This window comes from Gambusia affinis, linkage group LG18, assembly GCF_019740435.1.
Source record: "Gambusia affinis linkage group LG18, SWU_Gaff_1.0, whole genome shotgun sequence".
NCBI lineage: Eukaryota > Metazoa > Chordata > Actinopteri > Cyprinodontiformes > Poeciliidae > Gambusia > Gambusia affinis.
In genome coordinates, this window is record NC_057885.1 from 22,821,317 (window position 1) to 22,840,919 (window position 19,603).

General features: G+C 39.4%; 2 protein-coding genes across 7 annotated transcripts in view; one reads left to right on the forward strand and one right to left on the reverse strand.

Moving 5' to 3' along the window:
• The window catches only part of LOC122820925 (zinc finger protein 420-like), a 175,621-nt gene that overhangs the window by 93,302 nt on the left and 62,716 nt on the right, over window positions 1-19,603 (forward strand). The gene's annotated exons all lie outside the window — the stretch shown is intronic.
• On the reverse strand, window positions 20-19,080 carry LOC122820927 (FHF complex subunit HOOK interacting protein 1A-like). 4 transcript variants are annotated; one of them, XM_044098643.1, is made up of 18 exons: window positions 18,908-19,080; window positions 15,744-15,796; window positions 14,620-14,855; window positions 12,775-12,982; window positions 11,970-12,191; window positions 11,489-11,651; window positions 10,447-10,558; window positions 7,288-7,389; window positions 6,930-6,986; window positions 6,648-6,734; window positions 5,579-5,746; window positions 5,255-5,334; window positions 4,532-4,704; window positions 4,336-4,447; window positions 2,173-3,389; window positions 1,223-1,401; window positions 1,029-1,149; window positions 20-513 (listed from the first exon to the last, which is right to left on the reverse strand). In XM_044098643.1, exons 3-18 carry the CDS (start codon window positions 14,722-14,724, stop codon window positions 281-283), a joined length of 3,339 nt encoding a protein of 1,112 aa, XP_043954578.1. In that variant the 5' UTR covers window positions 14,725-14,855; window positions 15,744-15,796; window positions 18,908-19,080; the 3' UTR covers window positions 20-280. The 4 variants fall into 4 exon arrangements, with proteins under 4 accessions (XP_043954578.1, XP_043954575.1, XP_043954577.1 ...); XM_044098640.1 differs by having other exon boundaries at window positions 2,161-3,389; XM_044098642.1 differs by lacking the exons at window positions 15,744-15,796; window positions 18,908-19,080 and adding an exon at window positions 15,572-15,723 and having other exon boundaries at window positions 2,161-3,389; window positions 14,620-15,405.

Sequence of the window (19,603 nt, forward strand, 5' to 3'; positions counted from 1 at the left end):
GAAAGCACAGAAACTGAAATATTCCACAAATTGATAAAAAATTTAATGTAAATCATCTTCAAAATAATCTCCATCCAAACATTTTATAAATATAATCTATCTTCTCATGGGGAAACATTTTCAAGTGCTGTCAGGCAGAAAAAAACAGTTCACATGCAGATTTACAATCGAATCTTTTGAAATTGTCCAGATAAGTTGCATAAACCAGCAGGTTGATTTGTGATGAAACCTTCTGCTATTGATCACTGATCAGATCCTTCGATGTGCAGATTTTCCTGCATCACTCCTCTGAACGGCAGTCCGGCGCCACGCTGTGCTCCTGAGCGATGGCCGCCAGCTCCTTCAGGAACTCGGCAAACAGGACGATGGCGAACACTCGGCTCTTGGCTTGAGGGGGGACGGCGGGGCAGGGAGGCAAGACACTGAGGGGGGGCAACGGCAGGGCGTTCCTCACCGAGCCGTTGGGTCGAGACGGATCCAGGATGATGTCTCCGCCCTGAGACTGGAGCGCCTCTGAGAAAAGGTTTGAGAAAATATGAGACTCTAAAACTCAATAAGTCCTAGTTTCACTGGCAGGTTATTTCACTAATAATACATAAAAATAAAAATAAATCAATATTCAAGAATTATTAACTTCACAAGAATTTTACATCATCACTGCTTAAGTTCCTCTGTCACTCAAATTTATTATAGTTTTTTTTTTTTCAGATTTAACTTATTTACACCTTAAAAGTGCTAAAATATCTGGAGTAAACCCTAATTAGCTTAGCATTTGATTCATAATTCAGTGATTTATAGGTCAGAATTAAAAGAAATAAACTAAAACATGAGGCTAAATGTTGGTTCTCCATGTTTGATTCTTGTTCTGGGTTGTTAAGCAGACGGTACTTTCTAAGTTTGTTCTAGATTGTAAGTTTAAAGTTATTTGAGTCCAAAGGCAAATGGACCAATACTTTTGGCAATGCAGTGTAGTTGAATGTTTTCCAACCTGTTTATGTTTGTTCTGACGTTTGTTTGTGTTTATTAACCTCTAAATTTTCCATCCTGGTCTTTAGCCAACAGGAACCTCCAGGCCTGGGTGACCAGAGCGGGATATTCAGGTCGGTTCTCCACGTAGCGCTCGATCTGAGCGTGCACCGACGCCAACACCTGCAGAGACGGTTTATACGGCGCTGGAGTCTGGGACTGTTTCAGAAACTTGAACCCGGTGCGCTGGTGCTACCTGGTATAACGTCCGTACGCTGTGCTGGTCGTGTGTTTCCGTGCTGAACAGGAAGGACCTCAGCAGAGGTTGCGGGTACGACGCCAGCTGGGCCAGGATCCCCGTCACCAGCAGGTTGACGGCGATGGAGTTTTCCAGAAGGTTCTCCAGTCGGGACAACAAGACGCTGATGAACGGACCTGGTGTGGTTGGAGATCACAGGTAAAGAGAAAACCGAGGGAATTATGATTATCAAAATCATAATTATGAAATAATAAATGAACTTTGTTCCACTGAAGCAAACTGCATCACAATCACACCTCTTCTGGTTCTGCACTGCAAAAACACAAAATCTTAACAAGTATTTTTGGTCAATTTTTAACTGCAAATATCCAAGTACACCTGCAAAACGTCAAAACTAATTTTTAAATAACTTTCAGCAACATATAAGAGCTTGTTTTAAGCCAATAATTAATATTGAGGAAAAATCCTAAAGAAAATGTTTTTGCAATTAGTTGTGTATTTGATTTATTAGCTTTACTGAATGACTTTAAACTGCATCCATTATCCACTGCACTGCAACGTCTAAATTCGTCTTCATTTCACACAAAAGTCTCATTGCATTTATGTTTAATTAGAGACTGAATAACAATGCAAAAGAAAAAAAAAATCATATTTCAAGAAAAAAAATCAGAAATTAGCATGAAGACCTGCTGTGTAAACATTTAATAAATATCAAAGAGTCAAATTGGGGAGAAGGTGTGAAGTGGCGTCACTGAGTGACAACAATATCAGTGTTAAATTTATTTATGTTACTTTTAAAAACAGGTTGAAACTTCACAGAAACAATAAGATGATAGAATAAATTGATGAAAAGAAAAGAAAAAATATTGTTCTTATGTTAAGTTTATGTTACTTTTATTACATTAGCCTTCAATTCCCATCTTGCAAACCCAAACCTGTAAATGGACCTCCTCGCCTGTTGCCGCTCTTCTCTTCCTCCTCCTCCTCTTCCTCCTCTTCCTCCATGGCTTCCACGTCTCCTTCCTGCCGTGTTTCGTCCCAGGAGGAGCTAAACCCAAACTCAGAGACGAGCTGCTCCTCGTCCTCTGCCAGTTTTTGCCTCAGCGCTCGGACGCGCCTCCTGAAAGTACCGACGTCGTCTGTGATGTCATCACCGTCTGGCTCCACCCCTAAAGAGAGCATGAGCTCGTAGTACTGGGACAGGAAGTCGTTCTTGGAGGTCCGGCTGGCGGGAGGGATTGAGTTTTGGGTGTTTGTTGTTGGAATCCGAAGCGGCTCTGGTTCTAAATGTCCGTTTGTCGCTGTAGACGGAGTTTCATGCGTTGACTGGTTGTGACCGTTAAAAGCTGGGATGTCATTCTGGATGCAGTTTTGTTCAAAAGACTCAGTTTCTTGATCAGAATCATCAAATTCACTGATGATGAGATTCTTTACATCAAAACCATTCAGTACAGCATGCAGCTCTCCATCTTCCTTTTCCTTTGTGCCGAATCCCTCGCTTTTCCTCCTCGCTGATCTGTCACACTCTTCACTTTTCCTCCTTTCCTCTTTCCCTCCATCCTCGCTCCTCCTCCTTGTCGACATGATGCTGTTAACCGTCTCCATCACCGTCCTGCCTGATTTCGAGAAGCTTTCACGCGACTGTCGGTTCGCCGCCTTGATCCGCTCAAACAGAGCCGTCTTCGTGTCCTTCTGGGCGACCAGATCGTAGACGATGACGTCGTCCTGAAACTCAGACTCCTCTACGTAAGCGCCGCGCACCAGCTTGGTGGCGGTGAGCCTCATTTCCTGGATGTGGCGAGGGGGAAGCGGTGGTGGAGGAACGGGTGACAAACTGCGTCCGTCTGACTCCACGAAGCCATTCGATACAGTAAAGATGGCTGACGAGGAAGAGAGATCCTCCTCTGCGAAGATGTCGTCCCACTCCAACTCCATGGCGGAGCTGACCCTGCCCGCCTGGTTGCTAGTGGAGACGGTATCCGAGGACGACGGCGTAGGGGAAAGGGCAGACGGAGGGCGAAGGACGACCAGAGAGCAGATGGAGTCGCTCTTTGTCCGCTGAATGAATTCGTCCTCCTCCAGATCGTCTCCTGGCGTGTCGGATCGGTACTCCTGAGGCGGCGGGTCGAAGCCGTCGTACGGCGCCGACCAAAACCTGCAGGCTCTAGAGATGAAACACACTCTGGATGCATAAAATACTCCAACATTTCCCTTAATCAGTTCTGGAAAATCCTTTTGCTTCTGCATTCAACAGTTGCTTTTTAAATATTGACAATATAAACACGTTGCATGTTATTGTTTACAAAATGCTGGACGGCACTGCAGTAGCAGAACAACTCCGTTAACAAAATGAAACCTGGAGATATTATTAATGTGGTGCTACGTGACACAACAAAGAGAAAAATAACAGAAAAACCATTAAAGAACAACTCAAAATTACTTTTATCTCACTCTCTCTGTTGGCTACAAGGATTCATTGCCATAGCAACTGACAACAACGCTACTCTATCGGATTCAACACCAGGAAACACTCAAACAGAACATTCAGTCTGTTACAGTTTTATGTTTTTAGGCTTGGTGTTTATTTTGGGATTATTAATAAGTGATCGCTGTGGAAGATTAGCTTCTGCTGCTATTAGCTAATCTAACACGGCAGTAAATTTGTTTATATGTATAGATTAGAAAAAACAATCCTTAGATTTTCTTTCCCTGCTTCATTTTTACACTGTAATACATGTAATAGCAAAATCTGTCCAGCAGATGGCACTTAAAACTATTTTTCAGTTTTTGTACAAGACTTGACAATAACTAGTCAACTAAAGAGTTGCAGTGTCGCAAAGTGAAGCTGATATTGTATTTTGTCACATTTATATAAATAATATGTATTTTCCTTGTTAAAAACTAAAAGAAATCTACTTTTCTGCTTCAAAAATCTCTTTAAACATTATTTTACTGTTTTTTTGTCCTAATGAAGTGCAGATTGAGGAGCCAACAAAGAAAATTGTAATTTTAAGTTTATTTACTTATTTTAAAAAAAATAAAAAACCAAATCCAGTGAGCTTTAGTTTTCTATTTCCAGCCACATTCAGAAGCAGGTCAGTCCAACTAACCTGCAGGAAATGGAGATCGCCTGGCGGGCGTCGCAGAGGTAATGGACGTAGTTAACATCCATCAGGAAGTCTGAGCCTCTGCTGTAGCCAACGCTGTCCGAGACCGACAGATCTGACACAAACACAGAATCACAGCCAATGTATCGGCTTCCTACAAGGTTTTTCTTCATGTTACATGTTTTAAATCCACACCAACCTGCTGTTTTAGGCCAGTGGATGTGCTCTGAGAGGGAGTGTCTGTTGTTGAGGTACATGGGGCACCAGGAGGGCAGGAGGAGCAGGAAGGAGGCGGCGCTGGACGAGTAGCAGTCTCTCTGCTTCAGGGAGCAGCGCTGCTTCCTGCTCAGGTGGCTACAGGGGATCAGATACCTGAGGAGAAAACACAGCATGTCTGCTGGTTTCAGTGAGACAAGTTCAAGACGTTTTTACGCCACCCTCACTGCAATTTCAAACTGTAGGGGATGTTTTTGGGGAAACTTGCTGCATTACAATCAAGCATAGCAAAAACTGTGAGCCCAGCTTTCTGAAATGAAAAAGGGAGCTAGCAAGGCAAGAAAGGTAGCATGTGAGGCAAACCAAGTAGCTAGCGAGGAAAAAGGAAGCTAGCTGGGCGTAAAAGTAGCTAGCAAAGAGAAAAAGTAGCTGGTAAGGCAAAGATTGTAGTTTGAAACTAATTGCCACTAACCTTAAATTTAAAACCAATTTAATTTAATAAATTTGAGACATTTAAGGCCTTAATTTTAGAAAGAATTTTAAGACTTTTTAAGGATGCATTGTGGAACAGCCAGTCTGCTCATTACTGCCCCCTGTGGCCAATTAGGAGAACATCTGCTCTCCTACTGGTTGAAAACTTCTGTTTTTAACATGTTTAAATGAACTAAGAGAGTAATGGCCGCCTGTGTGGGCCTTTCAGACTGACCTGAACACCAGCTGCAGCATAACGTCTTCGCAGAAGAGACCAATCAGAGTCCTGAACAGAGCCAGAGACACAGTTCCTAACTGAAAGCAAACAGAAACACGTCTCAAACGATTAATCATAAATGATTAATCATTAACTGGACTATACAGACTCAAAAGAGGCTAAAACAAAAACACAATCAAAGCATTAAATGAAAAACTGCACAAAAAACAATCCATAAATTTAGCATTTTAGAGAAAAAAAATAACATTTTTAGTTGAAGCTCTTGTCAGAAGCAGAGCATGAGAAATGGGTGATGTGAAGTGGTAACTGTGAGTGTGTTACCTGGAACGGCGTGTTGACCCTGCTGACCAGCGTGTCCAGGATGTGGACGTTGTCATGACGATGCAGCAGGATGAAGGACAGGAAGTTCTGCAGGAGGGCGGGCTCAGAGATGGAGCGCAGGAACAGATCCAGGTACGCAGTGGTGGTCATCACTTCCTCCACGGTCAGCTAAACGCACAACAAACAGGCGAGAGGAGACGGACAAATACCCTGTCCATCATCAAACTGACCACAGGGACAAACAAAGCTGTTTTAGATTTAAATTTAATTTAATATGCTTGACAACCTGGAGACACATTAGAGAGACGTTCCATTTCTCTAGATTAGTAAAGGGAACAATGTTGGTGACACACCAGTCAAACAAAAACATTAAAAAATCTTCAGAAATCACAAAAAACTAACTGTTTTAGAGACTTAAGGTGCAGTTTCATTAATCCCGCCTTCTGTTGTGCGCCCTCTAGTGGTGAAAACATGTTAGAGTCATAAATCTTCTTTGCTGCAATTTGTCTAAATCCTCAAAGTTTGAATCCAAGTGCAATAAAAAGAAAAGTCAGCTATCAAACAAGAAGACAAATTTGACTTGGATGCAAGAAAACATTTCTTTCTGCCAAAATGCAAATGAAAGACAGAATGAAATATCCATGCTTCTTGTATTTTCTAAACACTATTTCTGCTCTTTTTTCTTTTTTTTAACATTGTTTGTCTTTTGGGCCAAGCAAAAACCTTCCCAGCATTTACACAGTAAATGTGCAAAGTGTGCAGAAACTAACCTATGGAAGAACATTAGGGCCAACAAAAAATGTCTAAAATTCAGATTTTTTTTTCAGAATTGATATTTTTCTCAAAATATCTGACATTTTTTCCTGAAAATTCCTTTTCTCAGTATTTTTACATTTTTCACAGAGTTCTGACTTTAATCTCAGAGTTCCAATCCTGCCCAAATTCTGAGCTTAAAATCAAAATATATATTTTTTAAGTGGCCCTAATCCTCTACCGTAGTAATCAGCCCTTCGCTTGTGAAATCAATTAGTACTTTATTGCTGTAATTTCCTTGTCTAGATGTTGTTACCTTGTGCAGAGCAGGAGCGAGAACAGGAACGAGGAATCCGTTGTAGATGTAACTCAGTAACTGGGAGCGGATGGAGGGATGAGCCACCTGAGGAAGAGGGACAGACGAAGAACGACCTGGTTTTATATCATAACGCAGCTTATAAAACCCAAACGTCTGGGGGCAAACACAAAATATGAGCTCCAACTGTCACCCTCATCATAATCATTTAGGTTTATGATGATTCTCATCATAAACCTAAATGTGATGTGTTTATCTGAGTGTTTTAGTTCTGGTTTTCACCTTGGTGACAGCACTGCAGAAGTCCAGTGAGTGCAGGAAATGAACAAGAGCTGGAACCTGCTCACAAAATAATATAAAATTATTCACACATTTTAAATCATCTCAGTATGTTACACATCATTATAAGATATTTTGGGGAATTTCTGTCAATTAATCCAACTATTTTGCTCCATCATTGAAGAAACTTCCAAACTTTTGAATAGATTATCTTTACTGTCATTGAATTTAAAATTCAATTATTCTGCAGATTTTACCTCATCGTCAGTTACTTAATAGTGGTTAGTTGCAGTTGTATTAGTTTATTATTATTAGTTATTAGGTCGGTGTGAGCTGAACCTCTTTAATAACAGATCCTCACCTGCTGCCAGTCTGCAGGCTCCAGGCAGTGCCAGTCTTCACTGTAAACCTGCAGCCTGGCTGGAAGAGACGAGTACAAACCGGACAGACCGGTGGCCAGGACCTGCAGAAACACAAAAACAGGAAAATTCAGACATGCAGAAACGTTACGAACTGAATGAAGAGCCTGAAACCTTCAGCATTTTAAGATCAAACCTCTACTGTAAGGCCTGAAGATTAAATAAAACAAAGTTTCTTCTCCTCCAGACTCTCATTTAGCTTCAGAAGCATCAACCAGTGGGATGCAGTTAACAAATTAAACCCTGAAGAGACTTTACTGTATGCTGGTGTTTCTGTTTATTTGTGACCTGTCAGTATTTTCAGGTAAAAGCCACAAAAACACACACAGAGGCTTTCATGCAGATTAAATTCCTGAGCAGATTAGCAGAGATTTAGGGCAGATTGAAGGAAAAAACCGATGGCCGGAAACAATGCTTAAGAGAATACATTCGAATTTTGAGGGAAAATTATAAATAAACACTCAAATTATCCTTCAGCTTTTAATATAAATTATCCTGAGAAGCAGGAAAAAGCAGCTTCACCTTGAAAAAAATCACATTATTCAAATTTTCTGAGATTCTAAATATGAGGTTTTTATTATCTGTAAAACATTTCCAACAAAATAAAACCTTGAAATAATTCACACTAAATATAATGAATCTATTTTAAATAAACCCACTAGAGATATTAGAACATAAAAGAAATGTTCTTTCATTTTATTAACTCCAACTAAACCCATCATGTACATAAATTAAACAAAGATGGATGTTTAAACACTTTTATTTTTCTTAATCATGATTATTTCTGCTAACAGAGACTGTAGCCTTTATAAAAATATTTGTTTTCCTACTTAAATTTTATTTTTAAGAGGTTAAATGATTTATCACAACTTATATTCTTACTGATTGACTAATACTGCATGTGGGTTTCACTTTAAACTTTCCTAATTCAAATGATCAATATTAATAGATTATGTATTAATATTATAGGTTATTCAGGTTCTATAAACTGTTCTAGCATGTTGACAGTTTTTATGGAGTTGATTGTTTCTGGTCTGATGAAACTACAAATTTAAGATGAGTGCAAAAACCAGTTCAATAAGTTATAAGTTCATGTTATAGCAAATATGTTTTAAAACTATTTTAAGATTTGATAAGTAAAATATGTCACCCTAAAAGAAAATTAAAAATTGTTAATCTGGTTTTGGACCAAACAAAAACATTCAGCGGGCCACCAAAGGCCCCTGGGCCACACTTTGGACATCCTTCCTCTTATGAGAATTAAAGATTTTAATTGTTAATTCCTTGTTAACTTTTTAATGTCAAAATAATACCGAGACCTCTACTGGTATATATTTATAAACAAGCCAAAACATTTTTCAAAGATTTTATATTTTACTAACACAAATCAAGGAAAATACAAAAAAGAGATTCATCATCATCATCATCATCATCATCATCATCATCATCATCATCATCATCATCATCATCATCATCATCATCATCATCATCATTGGGGGTAAACAGCTGCAGTCTGGGGTTTTGTTAAAAATCAGGCAGCCGTCCAATCATGTGCAGCCTTGTTAATCCCCGCCGGCCCAATCCCTGGCTGATTTACTAATCTGCTCTCTTCAAACAGATTGAGGTCAGAGTGGTCACATGGGCTTAAGGCTGGAAAACTCCGACACGCTCACAGGTGGCACGTGCAGAGCAGCTTGAAGTGCCTCTGGGTTTCATGTTTAAACCCCCAGAGTCTCTGTTTTCTCCTTAAACAAAAGGCCAAAACAAACTGGTGACCCAGGAGCCAACATGGCCGACATTTACCTCCTGATTCATTTATTTCAGTTTGTTCACTTTTATGAAACTTCTCTTATTGTCTTATGGACACAAAGTTAAATGTGTCCATTTAACTTTGTGTCCTTAGTAAGAATATGAACATATCAGCACTGCACTGTTACCTAGCAACCCAAGCGGAACTCCAGCACATTTGGTCAGCTAGTTTTACCGCTATCTGCGCTGTACAATCTGCTGCTATCTGCTGCCGGAAAAGACAAGAACTTTGTTGCCGACTTACCATCCAGAAACCACATGCTGCATTCTTGCTGGTTGTGCAGGAGGCTCTACTTCTGCTTTTCAAAGATGTATGGTTGTATAATTGCACGACTGTTTGCAGCCATTTTCATGTGCGAGTGCAAACGATGAATTTAAAGTGACCATGAAACAGCTAATTCTGAAACAAAATCTCATTACCTAAGAATGATTTTGTGCCAATAATGTAATGAACATGTTTTGTATAGACCAGGGGTGGGAAACTCCAGGCCTCGAGGGCCGGTGTCCTGCAACTTTTAGATCTATTTCTACTTCAACACACCTGAGTCAAATAACGAGGTCATTATCAGGACTCTAGAGAACTTGACTGCACTTTGGAGGTGATTTAGCTGTTGGATTCAAGTGTGTTGGACCAGGGAGACATCTAAGAGTTGCAGGACACCGGCCCTCCAGGACCAGGATTGCCCACCCCTGATATAGACCATAGACCTATCATAACTTAATGTGGACATGCCTCAGCCTATTTTTTCCTATTTTGCTGTCAGTCCTTCTTGGGTTTCCCTCATTAGTCGCCTCAGGTTTTCTTGTCCCTCTCTGTACACATTGAGTCTCTGAGGAGGCATTACGAGCTCATTAGTTTGTTACATAACTCGGGATAATGAGATTACAATGCAGAGGGGAGATGAATGTGGGAAAAGCTCATGCACCACCCTCCATTCATTTGAACAGCCGTTTGATTCATGAAAATCTGTTGAATAATCTCCAATAACATTCTGTTAGTGGGTTTTTTGATCTAAAGATGCAAGAAAAAAGGACTGTTTTACTCAAATCTAAAGCATTCAGTTCACTTTTAGATTTTAGTTCTTTTCTAGCAGGTGTGAAGGATAAATTAGTATCTTCAGTCTGAAACATTTGGCTGATCTAATCTGAAGGGAATGCCGGAGGTTATTTTGGCAGAAATGGCCGTGAAACATTTTGCTGTTGTCTTGACATGAACCATCAAGGACTTACAGTATCAGTGCTGAAGGATTATATAATTACGTTCTTGTCTCTGTGTTTGTGTGAACTCTTACAGGACAGAAGTACGTGTTTTCTGCGATGTGCTGAGCGACTCGAGGCTCCGAGGCCGACAGAGACATGATGAGCAGCAGAGCGTCTCGGGCCTGCTGGCCCACCAGACCCTGCCTGAAACACAAAAACAGTCCGAAATCAAGAGGCTTTCATTCACCTGCCACACGTTTCTGTTACCATTTCATGTAAATAGTTCTTAGATTAGATTTTTTTTAATGATTTTGAATGGTTTCTTTTGAACTCTAGCTGAGTTTTTGCTTAATTTCTGTTCAGTACGAAACAAATTTCACTTACAGTAACTTCTTATATGTTTTCTTAAACATCTAAACATCTATCCTCTGACTTGTTATGGAAAAGATGAAGAAGGCGACAGGAAGTGGGATGATCAGTGATGGCATGACATGTTTTTAATTATTAATCACATAAACAAACTTATTCAAGTGCAATTTTAATTCTGTTTCTTACTTAGTAGAAACACCACAATAGCAAAATTATGTTTTTTTCAACAATAGTGGAATTTTGACAATATTTTGTAAAGGAAACACAGCTGCAGTCCCATTAAAACTAGCATGTAATAACATAATGTTAGCGTAGCATTTCAGCTAACTGCTCTGCATTAAAAATTTGCTACATCTCTCAGTAAACATGTTTACTGCACATATTTATTTTGAGAAAAAGAGATGACACATCCAACCATTCATCCATCCATATTCACTAAGCAGAACAACTTTATAACGTTTTGATTTGCATCAAAATGTGCTACGAGCCAAATCATCAACAAGTCATATAAAAACCGAGCGTTCATATGCTAACATTAGCTTAGCGCTTCAGCTAACTGCTATGCAAGAAAAAAATGTCCGGAGGAGTAATGTGTTTATTCAAAACTTTGTTTAGAGACAAAAGGCTGACACATCAGTCCATCCATTCATGTTAGGTTTTAACATCCACTCTCAGAGACCCAGAATCAATAAATGAGTAATCTAAAATGACTCGGATTGTATTGATGACCAACAAAATTCTGACTGGGACGTTGTTAGCTCCTACCTGTGTGTGTATGGTATGAGCAGGGAGAAGAGCAGGAAGTTGGCCGCTCCCTGGTCCTGACTGGTGTGGAAAAACAGTTCCAGCACCGACGGATCTTTGACCAGAGCCACACAGAGCTGGTTCAGCAGCTGGACCAGTTCGGCCTCCACCACCCCGCCGGTGTCTGCAGGGAACAGAGTTAAGATCCACTGTTAAACTGCTATTAAACTGCTAAACCATCTCTGAAGGTGGATTTTCTACTTCATCTAAAGCGGTCTTTCAGTGACCTCAGCGCCCCCTGGTGGTCCGCAAGGTACTGCATGGCAGTTTCAAGCTAGGTGATCCGTGATTGTTTGTTGAAATGAGTTAAGTGGCTCTCAGCCAGAAATAGTTTAAGAAACATTGATCTAAAAGGACAGTTTAACAGCTGGAGATCCAAGTGAAGTAAAGTAGAATTTAATGTTCATTTCCCGTTAGATTAATACTGTGACTATAAACTGACCAGTTGCTGCTCCAGCGCAGGAGGTGAGCAGCATCATGAGCGGCCGTAGAACCGGTTTGTGGTGCAGCAGCGGCTGCTTGGCCTGAGAAAGCAGCATCTGGTACATCCTGAGCTGCTCCAGCTTCATGTCCTCGGTGAACTGCCTCCTCAGGCTCCACAGGAACAGCCTCTCCATCACGCCCTCCAGGACCACAAACTCCAGGATGGGACCCATGGCTCCTCCTGGCACCACAGGGTGAAGAACACACATTCAGCACGTAAATAGAAATACAGATACTGTAGTAAAAGTACAGGTTGGACTGTTTCACTCAAGTAAAAGTTTTGAAATGTACAAAAAGTAAAAAGTTATTTTTTAATGGTCCAGGTTTTCTTCAAATCAAATCTCAATCAGGATCATTTAAATTGCTCAAAACGCAGCACATTTATCACCAATTGTTCTTCCAGAGAAAAACATGGAAGGATTTTTTTAAATCAGGCTACAGATGGGGAATTTTTAGCGTCTCTCAATGTTTTCATCTGTTACTCCGGTTCAAGTCTCCATCCATGTTGTTTCTCTAAATGCCACAGAGAAAACATGAGAAATCTGCTTTGCTCCAGTTACCGCCACTTTAACACATTCCTTATCATTATCATCATTATGTTTTTCATCATGGAAGTTTTGAGCAACATGTGAAAATGTAAGGAGAAGAAAGCACAGACATTTCTCTGAAAATGTAGGGAGTAAAAGCAAAACGTTGAAAAATAAAATCTACTCACGTACAGCGATGTTGTACGTTTACGTTTTTTACTGTCACTTCCTCCTCACCTTGCCCCGCCTCTTCCTCCATCAGCAGAAACAGCATGTGCTCCACGTAGTTCTGCACGGCGCTGGCCTCGTCGGCAGGGATCGGACCCAGCTGCGACGCTCTGGAGTTGCTGCTGCTGCTGCTGCTGTTGCCATGGTGACCGGAGAGAAAGCTAAGCGCTCTGGAGGTGCTGCGACTCGGCTCGTGTTTCTCCAGAATCTTCACCACCTTCACAGAGAGAGCAGCAGGACATTAACCTAAACTTTGTATTTTTATTTTAACTTCTGAAGTAAAATAATAAATCTGATACAAAAGTAAAGAGGAAAACACTGAAAAAACACAAAATCTCACCAAGTACTTCTGGTTTTCAGCACAAATATCTCAGCACCCTTAAAATAAAATGAAACTAACTTTTCAGCAAGAAGTATGAGTTTGTTTTAAGTAAATAATCCCTTAATATTGACATTAGTTTCACTCCCAGACTATTTCATGTATTTTTTCCATGGTTTAACCCTTTCTGTATTAGTACTTTTTCATCAATATTAAAAAATTACTTACTTAAAACTTTATTATTTCAAGCTGAATAGTTACATGTACATTAGTTTTTATTAATTAAGGTGTACTAAGATATTTGCAGAAGAAATTACACCAAAAATACTTGGGGAGATTTTGTGTTTTTGCAGTGAACATGGAGAATAATTTAAACAAATGTTTTGTTTTGTTTTTCCAGAGAAAAAGAAACTTTTATCAAACTTTATTTGTTTAACAGGTAAAAATTGATGTCACTGCATTTCATTATATAATAAAATCTTATTTAATTCATGATTCAGTTCATTTCATTGGAGTCTAATTCAAATTTGAAAAGTACTTTCACATTTACTTCTGGTCTGCACTGTAAAGCACTAAATTGCAAAGTATTTTTTTCTAGTTTCTAGTGTAAATATCTTGGCACACTTGAAAAAATACAAAATCAACTGAAGATATTTTTAGTAAGATATAGGAGCTTGTTTTAATTAAATAGTTAATATTGAAGAAAAAGCGCTAGTTCCACCAGCAGATTTCATTTATAAATAGTATATTTTTTGTCAATATTAAGGTATTATTGTCTTAAAACAAGTGAATATATCTTGTTGAAAAGTTACTTGTAAGTTAATTTTCTGTAATTTAAAATGAATTATTATTGTTGCAATAGAAACTAGAAACTAAACCAAAAATCCTTGGCAACACTTTGGAGTGTACTTGTGTCATTTCCTATTTTTATACCCTAATTAAAGTAGAATATATTAAATTAGCAAGAATTAGAGAAAATAAATACACATTTAGCATTTTGTCTGATCTGTCTGTTGACCTTTGACCTTTAAATCTTCAGACACACACTTGCACACACAGATACTGAGTGCATTTGGGGTTTTGGCAACAGCAGACAGAGATGTGCTGTAAAAGGACTCAGTGTTTCCGGGTCAGAGTCCGGGTCAGAGTCCTGGTCAGAGTCCGGGCCAGAGTCCGGGTCAGAGTCCGGGCCAGAGTCCGGGTCAGAGTCCGGGTCAGAGTCCGGTCCGGGTCAGAGTCTGGGCCAGAGTCCGGGTGAGAGTCCGGGTCAGAGTCCGGTCCGGGTCAGAGTCTGGGCCAGAGTCCGGTCCGGGTCAGAGTCCGGGTCAGAGTCCGGGTCAGAGTCCGGGTCAGAGTCTGGGTCAGAGTCCGGGTCAGAGTCTGGGTCAGAGTCTGGGTCAGAGTCCGGGTCAGAGTCTGGGTCAGAGTCTGGGTCAGAGTCCGGGTCAGGGCGGCTCGGTGACAAACCAACACACTGATTCACACACCGTCCACCAGCCACCGTGTCAAACACTAAAAACTGATCAGTTTGTTACCTGCATCCAGTGGTTCTTGAACACAATCATGCAGGTCTCCGGGTCCACTCCTCTCAACGTGAGGGACTTCTTCCGGTTGCCCCCGACAACCACCGAGCCCATCATTTTGGCAGGCCGTCAGGCGGCTACTCCATCTTCCAGCTGAAAGTGAGGAGGGTGTTTGGTTCTGACGGGAGAAGCTGGAGGCATCACCGGGTCGGTCGGCCTCCAGGTTCAACGAGCTGCAGAGGAAACTCCTGGAAAAACACCCACAACCCGCCGGGTCACCAACAGCACGCCAAAATAATCACATTTTACTGTGGAGGCCGCGTGGAAGACAAGCCAGAATAATTCTTCTCTATCAGAGAAACTAATCGTAAATCTCTTTCTCTGTCACCCCTGCATGTAGTTTTACTTTGAAAACGTTTCTATTATCTGCATTTGGTGAAATATGCAAATAAGTCTAAGAATAGATTACAAATATCCTTTATTGTCCTACAATCAGGACCTTTCTGTGTAATAACATCAAAAAGACTCACACAAGGATAAAATATAAAAGGGACTGCAGATATGAATTAGTTACAGCGCATCACATTTATGTTGGAGTCATAGATTGTCCCTTTTTAAATAAAGTCCTCCAAAATTAGTGGCCATCCTTGTCAGTAACTAAGACACTAAAAGTTAGTTTTATCTCCAGTTTCATGAACTCGACTCACTGTGGCGTCAGTGTGAACAAACACAGAGCGTCCATGTATTGTCCACGTGTCGCGGTTTGTTTGTAGAGATTTCCTTCCCATCAAGCAGCTTCTGGTTTAAATCAGTCCACCATGGTTTTAAAATCAGCTTTCAAAATTCATCACAATGAAATATATTTTTAGCTCTGCTGAGACGACGACTCAAAGATTTCAGCAATTTATGATCTAATGATAAGCAGCTTAAAAATGTCAGAATAATGTCCGCTATTTTACTCAACTCATCATCTTTTGATGTGACTTTCTTCACGTTTGAAACAGGAAGTACAGGCAGGCCGTCAGCGGTAACATACAAACAGGAAAAAGTGACAGCATGTCTCCGTCCCACCCTGGGCGTTCCGGGAAATTCCAGGAATACCCAGAGAGGATTCGAAGATATCGCAGCGATCCTACCTCTGTTCAGCTGCCGGGAAGACGCCGAGGAGCCGACATGACACCTTTTTATCCTGCAGAAAAGGAATGATATCCAAGAAAGCTTAAAGGAAATAGCAATAAAATCTTAAATAAAGCCTTTTGTCTACACATTATAACTGTTTGAACACATAAATGTCCCATAAGAAGAGTCAAACTAATTCATCCTGAACCATCTGGGCTCTAATCTGTGTGTGTTTGGATGGGATAAACTGTTGGATTTTGTTCCTATTTCCTGTTTGGTCATCCCAGGTTATGTGTGTGTGTGTGTGTGTGTGTGTGTGTGTTTCTGTCTGAGCATTTTCTCTAGCTCAGCCCATCTGAGATGAGTTAATTACACAGCCACTAAATTAAACTGTGCAGCTTTCATTGTTTTTATTAGCATGTTTTGTGTAAAGTCTGGTGTTAAAAATTAGCCGTATATTATCAGCTTCTCTTTTTTTGCTGGATCACATAAAAAAATGGATTTTAGAAAATATGCAGCAAATTGTTTGGTCGCACTCAGAAACCTCGCAAACCGACTTGACTGCATTCCTGCGAGCCAACATGGCTGCAGACGTTCAAGTCAAACATGCAGCTCACATTACCGCCAACATAAAGGGTGGTGTGTCTGCAGACAAAAACCCTCTGATTGAAATCCTAGTTGCACACACAACACGCAAAAAATCCAGAAAACATCATGACAAAAACAAATGAAATTATCATCTGTTATTCATGCAATTATAACAGGATTCATAATTTGTTTACCTCTGCAAACCAGCAAACCGATATTAAAATTTTTGCAGAACCAAACTGAAACTTGATCATCCTTTTAAGGTTTGAATCTGATTTGAGATAGGAGCTGAGGAATGCTTCAGGTCAGCGGTCGTCCTCACAAAGATAGAGGAACCAGAGTGTGTGTGTTTCTGTTGCAGACAGAGATGGGGAGTAATCTGAGATGAGACGATGATGTTTAATCCCAAACCTGCTCTGTGTTTGAGAGTCAGACGGTCACATGCCTTCAGAGATTAAACTAACGGCCAAACACAGTTACCTGGACTCTCTTCTGACCTGTTTTAATTCAATATTTTAGGTTTTAAGATGATAATCATCTAATTAAACTGCAGTAATTAAAAAAATTGAGCTTTATTTGACAGTCTGAAGAGTTGGAGCCTTATTTTGGATCCTACCCGTCTGAATTTAAGGTCTTTATCGTCCCCAGTGTGAAAACGTGTCATTTAGTTACATTATAACTCTGAGATAATTAAGATCACACCTGGGGTTCCTCAAGGCTCTAATCTCAGACTGATTTTAATTAATATCCAAATAATATCAGGATAACAAATTTGCTGGATGATAAATTGTCCCAAAAACTATTGCGATAAATGATAATATTGATGTTTTGAAACCGTTTTCACAAATTTTAATTTCTAAAGAATGTTTAGCGCTGTAACTAGAATACATTTTAAATATCCAAAATAAACAAAACACCAAATAAAATGAAAACGGAAGTTATGGGAAACAAAATTGTTCTTCTAAAAGGGGGTAGTTAAATTAATTGATTTAATAGCATTAAATTAATTAATGTTTTTAATTGATTTATTGCTTATTGTGACAGACTTATCCATATGATCCCACCAGCTCAGATTATAGAGACAAGATCTCTTACTGTATATCCTGATGATATAAAACTTTATATTCTGTGCCAAAGTGCATTACAGACACTTAATGTGTCTAAGTATCAATGACTGAATGGGTCAGAAATCACTCCAAGAGGAAAACCTGCACAGAATCCAAAGAATCTATTTGTCATTATGGATCCTTACCTCAAATTACACAGGCATTATTACAAAATGAGCTTAGAAAACTGGCATAATAAAGTGTTTCTCATTAAAACAGACAGAAAAACTGCTGAGGAAGATGATAAAAATACTGAAAATGTATTTAAAAATTGATCTGGTAACTGGTTCTGGTCCAAACGGCTGCTGCTGGAGTCAAAGTCCAGCTCACTCTGAGTCCCAGGAGGAATAATCAACGGGAGGAAGGATTTAGTTTTATGATCTGCAGATGTGCAGAAACTATTTGATCCATTAAATCAGAACTAGAAATGTGAATGTTTACTGCAACTTTCCTTTAAAGTCCAACGATTACTTTAACATTTTCTAACAAGTTTTTAATATGGCTTATTTTTTATATTTTGCTTTTATTCTTTCACATTATTACCTATTTGTAGCTCAATTTTCTTCACATTGGTTCATTTACTTTCTTGTATTGTACTTTACTTTTATATTTGAAGTACAAGCTTACAGGCTCATTTTGTTTTGGATTCATATTTTGAATTAAAAGTGACAATCACTGTTTCTTTTAGAGGATTCTTCATGTTAACTCAGAGTTTTTCTCTCCACTATCCCTTTGCTCTTGCTCAGAGTGGAAGTGATAAATGATAGCAGCTTTTTAACAACAAGCCTGAATCAGATAAATTAAAATGTTTAAAAAGTCTTAAAATGCTTCTCTTTTTATTTGTGATTAAAAGTTTTGAGGAACTTTTTAAACCCATATTTCTAGTCATACTTAGCCTCACTCACCTAATGTAAATCTCCAAATCAGTCCACAATCAGAACTAAGACGACGACAATAAAGTATTTGTATCATTTTTTTAAATCAGAAATCAAATATTTATTAATAGATCCATCATTTTAAGGATTGTACTGATTCTGTACTTTGAATTCTGATGTCAAAAATATAATAAAACAATAAGTCTGTTAATCTGTTCTGAAACATTTTCCATTTCCTGATTCTGGTTGAGTTCTGGATTCAGAGCAGAACTGATTTGTTTAATGTTTGTTCAGGTCAATGAATCCTCCTTCATCACACAGGTACAGAAACAGGTGGATCGGCATTACTCAGCAGTACAAAACAAAACAAACCTGGATATTATTATATTAAACAAGTCAAACTGAAGAGATGTGACCCTTCTTCTGATCCATCTATCGAATATTGCTTTTTATTGCTGTTTTATTCTTATTTGTTTATTATTTAAACAGTGTACAGCGTGTTTATTGCTGTGTACATTTAATTGCTGTCGTTTTTGTACATCAGTAATTCAGTCTTCTTACAGAAAGGTGTCTGTCGTAGTGATTTGGTAAGAGCTGCTAGATGTTTCTTACCTTTGTGGTCGGCTGTCTGTTGCTCCAAGTTGCTAAAAGTACAAAAACAAAAGTTCCCACAGACCGTTTAAAATCCAGAAACGTTTATAAATCCAGAGGTTTGCTGGGTCTGAAGCTCAGAGGTTCTGCTCTTTCTGGGCGCTGTGTCATTTATGAGGCTTTAAGCGGCTAACAGTCACTCATTCTGCTGCTGCCCGAGAGGCTCGCTTTGGCCACGCCTACTGGCCGGGCAAACCACGCCCACTTCGAATGGAAGCCCCGCCCACTCACGTAATACAACAGTCATAAATAGACTGGTTTGCTTTCTGTTGAGAGAAATTATGATTTCAGTTACATTTGAACCTTAGAATATAAAACTAGAAAATTCCTGAAGAAATTTAACTGGGGCCTGCCAAAGTGTGCCCGTCGGTTTGGACCCAGCGTTCTGATACTAAAAATTTGCATCAATGCTAAAGAAATCTGCAATGTAATCAATAGAATCACAAGAATGTTAAGTAAACTGGACATGCACCATTCAGTATGATAAAGTAAGTGTATTAGCTAAAATGAGCAAAAATGCTAATGTTAGCATGAATGCTGTCAGTAGCATGTGGGATATTATTAGAATGTTCTCTGTAATTTACTTAATTCCTTCAGAATACTAACTGTGGCAGATAAGTAAGAAAAATACGTTATAGCTTATTTAAGCTAAAAGGC

Excerpts from the sequence above, each read along its gene's own strand:
- LOC122820927 (XM_044098640.1), bottom strand. The coding sequence starts at position 14,724 with ATGATGGGCTCGGTGGTTGTCGGGGGCAACCGGAAGAAGTCCCTCACG. Across the intron at positions 12,192-12,774 it reads GGAGGAAGAGGCGGGGCAAG|GAGGAGCCATGGGTCCCATC; the intron begins GTGAGGAGGAAG and ends CTGTGGTGCCAG. Across the intron at positions 5,335-5,578 it reads GGGTCAACACGCCGTTCCAG|TTAGGAACTGTGTCTCTGGC; the intron begins GTAACACACTCA and ends GTTTGCTTTCAG.